At 48.9% G+C, this 6,426-nt stretch overlaps 1 protein-coding gene across 1 annotated transcript; it reads left to right on the forward strand.

Moving 5' to 3' along the window:
* Nucleotides 1-4,267: 4,267 nt before the first annotated feature.
* LOC147729300 (endogenous retrovirus group PABLB member 1 Env polyprotein-like) lies at nucleotides 4,268-5,815 on the forward strand. Its single transcript, XM_086959910.1, has one exon. It carries the CDS (start codon nucleotides 4,268-4,270, stop codon nucleotides 5,813-5,815), a length of 1,548 nt encoding a protein of 515 aa, XP_086816036.1.
* Nucleotides 5,816-6,426: the final 611 nt, after the last annotated feature.

Below are 6,426 nucleotides of genomic sequence, written 5' to 3' on the forward strand. Positions count from 1 at the left end.
TTCCAATAAAAAAGGAGTTACAGGAAAAAAGGACTAAATTCAAACAACAAAATTATTTCGAATTTTCCTTAGTTATATGATCCACATTCACTCCTTAGGCATCGACGCGTTTCGGCGGTATGAGCAAAGTATGACCGCCTTCATCAGGATATATGTATATCTGTTTCCCAACAATTCTCAGAGATATAATGTTTCAGGCAGTTTGTATTATAAGGGGTATATGTCCTCCTTATCCTTTTCTTAGGGTATTCGGCCAGCGATTTATCCTAGAGTTCTCTGATATAGAGATGTAGTTGCCGATATAGATTCAGTTCAATTTTTCGAAATATGTCAAGCGCTATAGCTGTTTAGTGATAAGAAGATAATGTTGCTGTTATAAGATTCCGTTTCTCAAATTCCAACCAGCACTATGGCTGAGGAACAAAATAGAAAGGTGTAAGCCACGAACGCGGTACAATCTTAAATAATTTAAGACTTGGTAGGGACACAGCGTGACTCCCGATGTCCCTTTACTTAAGGCGGCTCAAAATGGGTCTTTGTCCTTAATGATTTACTACACCGGCGTTCCGCGTCCTCACATCCGACAAGGCAAGAAAGAAAGAAAGAAAGAAACTGCCTGAAACATTATATCTCTGAGAATTGTTGGGAAACAGATATACATATATCCTGATGAAGGCGGTCATACTTTGCTCATACCGCCGAAACGCGTCGATGCCTAAGGAGTGAATGTGGATCATATAACTAAGGAAAATTCGAAATAATTTTGTTGTTTGAATTTAGTCCTTTTTTCCTGTAACTCCTTTTTTATTGGAATGTTTTTATTTATTATTGTTACATCCTGTGTTTGTTTCCCAATTTTTAATGAATTGAATGTATGTCAATAAATTGTTTTAATGCTTTGATCGTATTATAGTGTTTTCACGTTTTTGGATTTCCATTTTTTCATTGCTTCTATGTTATACTTATGTACTAGTTAGTTTATTGTCTGTAAGTACTTTTGTATTAATGTTCACTTGCCCAAAGGGAATTTCATTTTTGACTTGTGTCTATTGTGGTACCCTATCCCTTTGGTTGAGGGGTCCCTCTCTCTTTTATTAGAGACTATCTTGCCCATCATCAAGAAACAGGGAGAGGGGGATGAGAAAGCATACCGCTTCATCATCGACCTTCGAGAGATTAACAAAGTGGTTGTACCCCAGTACCCCGTGGTCTCAGACATCACCACTATCCTGACCCTGATTCCTTCTACTGTCACTACCTTCACTGTCATTGACCTTAAAAATGCATTTTTCTCTATCCCCATCCACCCAGACAGCCGATATCTCTTTGGCATCACCCTGAAAGCCCGCTCATATCGGTTCTGCCGAGCACCCCAAGGCTACACTGAAAGCCCCAGTATCTACAGTCAGGCCCTCAAGAGACAACTGGATCAATTCCAGTTACCCGATGGAGTGGTGTTAGTACAATACGTCGATGACATCCTTTTGGCAGCCGACACCACTCCACTAGCAGTCACAGCCAATATTCAACTCCTGCACTTCCTTGCGGAAAATGGCCACAAGGTCTCCAAAAAGAAGTTGCAATTCTGCCAACCCCAGGTCACTTACTTAGGCCACCTCTTGTCCAAAGATGGAAGGAAACTTACTCCCGACCGGATCCAAACCATTCTTGAAACCCCCGTCCCCAAGACTCAGAAACAGGTTCGCTCCCTACTAGGCCTCACCTCCTTCTGCCGACAGTGGTTACCAAACTTTAGCCTCATTGTGAAACCGCTGCTTTCTCTGCTAGCTAAAGATGTCCCCTTCCCACTCCCTTGGACCCCTGAGTGCCAAACCTCCTTCACGGAACTACGAGATGCCCTTTGTTCGGCCCCTGTCCTAGGTACCCCCGATTACACAAAGCCCTTCTCCCTCTTCACTCACGAAAGGGAGGGGTGCGCTTTATCTGTCCTAACCCAGTCCATTGGCCCAAAGCAACGACCGTGCGCTTACTTCTCTGCCACTCTTGACCCTGTAGCCAGAGCCTTGCCTGCCTGCCTTCGAGCTGTAGCTGCCGCTTCTATCTCTATCCGACAGAGTGAGAGGATCGTGCTCTCGAATTCCCTCACAGTACTAGTACCCCATGCAGTTGACACCCTCCTGAACCAAACCAAGACGCAACATCTGACGAGTGCACGACTGACTGGATACGAGCTGACTTTGCTTGCACCCCATATCACCCTGAAAAGATGCACCACACTGAACCCGGCAACTTTGCTACCCCTACCAGAGAACGATCCCAATGTGCCCCCTGTACACGACTGTGTGACTCTCACGGACGAACAGACTAGAAGTAGGGTTGACCTCAGAGACACGGCTTTTCCTGACCCTGACGGAGAGCTGTGGGTGGACGGTTCTTGCATCAAACTCCCAGATGGCACCACTTCAGCTGCCTATGCAGTCACCACGGCCCGAACTGTAGTAGAGACAGCCCGCATCACACAACGATCTGCCCAGGCAGCGGAACTGATTGCCCTGACACGAGAATGCATCCTAGCAGCAGGTACCACAGCGAACATTTACACCGACAGCCAGTATGCCTTCGGGGTGGTTCACCATTTTGGGCTCCTTTGGAAGGAAAGGGGATTCTTGACCTCACACGGCACCCCTATCTTGCATGGAGATTTAGTCTCCGCCTTGATCGAAGCTGTCCTTCTCCCCAAAAGACTTGCGGTCATCAAATGCCAGGCACACAAGAAAGTGACATACATTATTTGACAGGGAAATGCACTAGCAGACCTCACTGCTCGAACGACAGCTGAAAATAGGACAACAACACGCATGTACGTGACCAGGTCACAAGCAGAAAAATGGACCGACGCTAGGGACACTGTTAGGGATATTCAAATGGCTAGCACACAACACGAACTGACTGAATGGGCACGGGTGGGACTAAAGGACGATGAAGGCTGCTGGCGGACAAAAGACGCAAACAAATGGTTGTTACCTGACTCATACCTGATTCCCATACTGACTATGGCACACTCCCCTGTTCACATAGGATCAGCCCCCATGATTGAACTTGTCTCCAGAGTTTGGCACAACGATAAAATCACGGACTCCGCCAAACGTCTGGTCCAACAATGCCTAATATGCCTGCAACATAACCCTGGGAAAGGAACTATGGTCCCCCGGGGAGGGTTCGGGGTTCCCAATCACCCAGTCGAAGTCCTACAGATGGACTACATCCAGCTAGACAGATGCCAAGGCCTGAAATATGTGCTTGTAGTGGTGTGTGCATTTAGCAAGTGGGTGGAGGCATACCCAACCCGTGATAACACTGCAATGGCCACTGCGAAAGTACTGCTAAAAGAATTCTTCCCTCGCTACGGCCTTTGTCGAATTTTATGGAGCGACAATGGCCCCCACTTCATAGCCGAAGTCATCCAGCTCATCTTAAAGGGGCTGGGTATCACACAAAAGTTCCACGCAGTCTTCCACCCCCAGTCTGCTCGACTAGTCGAGTGACACAATGCCACACTGAAGTTAAAATTAGCCAAGATAGTGGCTACCACAGGACTGAAATGGCCAGACGCTCTCCCACTGGCATTGCTATCAATGCGTTCCCCCCCACCAAACACCACCTGACACCATACGAGGTCGTTTTCGGCCGGCCCATGAGCGTCTGGTCTGCACCTAAACCCACCTCCATTCATGACGTCCCGGACGTCCTAATGTCTGATTATTTGTACAAATTAACTGAAACTCTGTCTGTCATTCATCAGCAGGTGCAGCAGGCCATCCCCGATGCTTCCAGGGGTCCGGGCCTCGACATCCAACCGGGGGACTATGTGCTAGTCCGAAATTTTCAGCGGGCGAAGAGTTTGGAACCCCGGTGGACGTGCCCCTGGCAGGTGCTGATCACCACCCGGACAACGCTTCGAGTGGAGGGGAAACGGCACTGGCTACACGCACACCACTGTAAGAAGGTCTCCTCGACCCTGGCCACGACAGAAAACCTCGACAACCAAGAAGAGCTCCTGAACAAGGATCGACCATCACTGAACTGCTATCCCGACACCGAGGCACTTGAACTTGCCAAATTCTCTAATCCCACTGTGCCAACCAGAGAAGGGTATTTCCTGCGTCGAAAGGAGGGAGCTTCGGCTAAGTAGACCACGGACTGAGTTAAATTGAATCTCAGAACGGTGACCTAAACACTACCAAGGGTTACCTGGAGAGAAGCTAAACAAAGTCTGTGGTTCTGCCCGCTACCGAGCACCTTGAAGATGATGGAAGCGCCAGATAAGAAGATGATGGAAGCGCCAGATAAGAAGATGATGGAAGCAACAGGAAATACCCATTACAGGAACCCAAAGACTGACAATATGCACAAATCAAAGACAATCGCCTTCTTCATTGTCTTCCTCTTTTGCCTCCTCCTTATGACTTCCTTCTGGATCATGGAGGAAAGCATACCTGCTCATCAGATACTGTTAACCACTGCACAGCCTACCACCATGAAAGAACATTATTTGATCTCACTATCTCCTCAACTCAGAGAAAGGCGAAAGGAGTTCTGGAACAACTCTTTTGTGCAGCTACTTCACCAGCACAATCTCGCCACCAATGCCACCAACTGCTGGATCTGTGGGTTGCTACCCCACGCCACTGGACACTCGATACCTTTCATCCCTTCACCCTTCTCAATTCACGGCTCCTGCCTTGCTTGGCTGATCCTCCTGCAAGAAAGCTATAAAGACAATGCCACCTCCAGCAAAACCATGACGCACTTCTTCCATGGGGTCTGGCGAAACAAAACAAAGACACATTTCTGCCCGCAGACCTCCAACGACTCTATCCACATGGACATCCCTGCTAAAGAACGAATTGAAATGCAGGTGTTCAACAATCCAACCAGACCCACCTTCTCCTACCTGCGGAAACGAACGGCTGCCACTCTGACTGTGGCCCTGTCAGTCATCAACGTCACAGGCCACATGTGCATAGAAGGGCTTGGGACACAGCTGGTAGGCCGCAGCGCCTGCCGTTTCACCAGAACTTTGGACTCCACCGATCCACCTTTCTTTGTATCCTCTCCAAATATGTATTTCGTTTGTGGCACAAGGGCTTACACCTGGCTCCCCAAAGGCTGGGGGGGCACTTGTTTCATCTCCTTCATTCTTCCTCCGACCTATGTGGCCCCAGCAAATCACCATAGACAAAAGCGAGCCAAGGATATTGAACAAGCAGACTCAACAGGAGCACAGTTCCTCGATGCTATGAAGGGACTTGTTCCACTCTGGGGCCCGATGGCAAACAGCCGTGCCATCCGACATCTGACTCAGGCAGTCGAGACAACAATGAACATCACAGCTGGTATTCTTGCTAATAACACTGCCGAACTTCTAGCGGTCCGCCTGGTGGCTCTCCAGAACCGCCTGGTTCTAGATGTGGTTCTTACGGACCGTGGTGGAGCATGCCGCATCATTGGGTCCAGCTGTTGTACATATATACCGGACAATTCACCCTCAGTATACAAGGCTATCGAACACCTCCACAGACTCTCTTCAGAAGTCCACCAGGTACAGGAAGAATGGTCGCTTGGTGGTTGGTTCTGGAACACCGTTAAGAACTGGGGCTGGAGACTGTTTACGATTATCCTAATTCCTGTAGTTGTTATATGTGGGTTGTGCTTGGGAATTCAATGCCTGCCGCCTTTGTGTTCCTTATGTATGAATTGTATTTGCCCTAAACCTGTGGACTTTGGAAATGAACGCATGGGATCATTATATGATGCCGAGGTTGGGAATTTGATGAAGATTGACAATGATTAGGCAAGCTGGCTAGATATGTTGAAAAGGGAGGACTGTTAAAACTTAGGCCGCAAACGTCAACATTATCGGCGCCATCTTGCCCTTTTCGAGCCTATTTGTGCGCGTAAGCGGCAGCCATTTTGAGTACCATGGCCTCTCTGCCCCTCGCTGATAGCCAGCGCGTCTCTCTCTCTCCCTCCTAACCTCGCAAGCATCCCCCGCACGCTGACAACCCCCGCTCTCACATGCCATGGGTCATAAACCCCTCTTCAGCGCAGCTCTGCCTCGGAATCCCATCCTGTTCCCAGCGCAACACCTCCCTTCATTCCTTTCATGGTCCCGGGTCCTTTGATACAACCCCCCTTTCCTGTGTGCTCGTTTGTCTTCCTCGTTCCCAGGCCGCCACCTGGCCCTGCGGATACTGTTTATTGCCCCCCTGTACAGTAGGAAGCTTCCCCCATCAAAGGACCCTTGAGTTGATCAAAGCCCCCACCCTATGAAATCCGATCAACCCCACACATTCCGTGAATCGGCGGAATATCCAGCTGCGCGATAATCATCACCTGTTGTGACCGGGGTGGGGACTTCAACTGTAAATGTGTGTGGGAACGGGCCTGAAGGGGGGATTCCGA

The sequence above is a fragment of the Lissotriton vulgaris genome, chromosome 2_2 (genome assembly GCF_964263255.1).
Source record: "Lissotriton vulgaris chromosome 2_2, aLisVul1.2, whole genome shotgun sequence".
NCBI lineage: Eukaryota > Metazoa > Chordata > Amphibia > Caudata > Salamandridae > Lissotriton > Lissotriton vulgaris.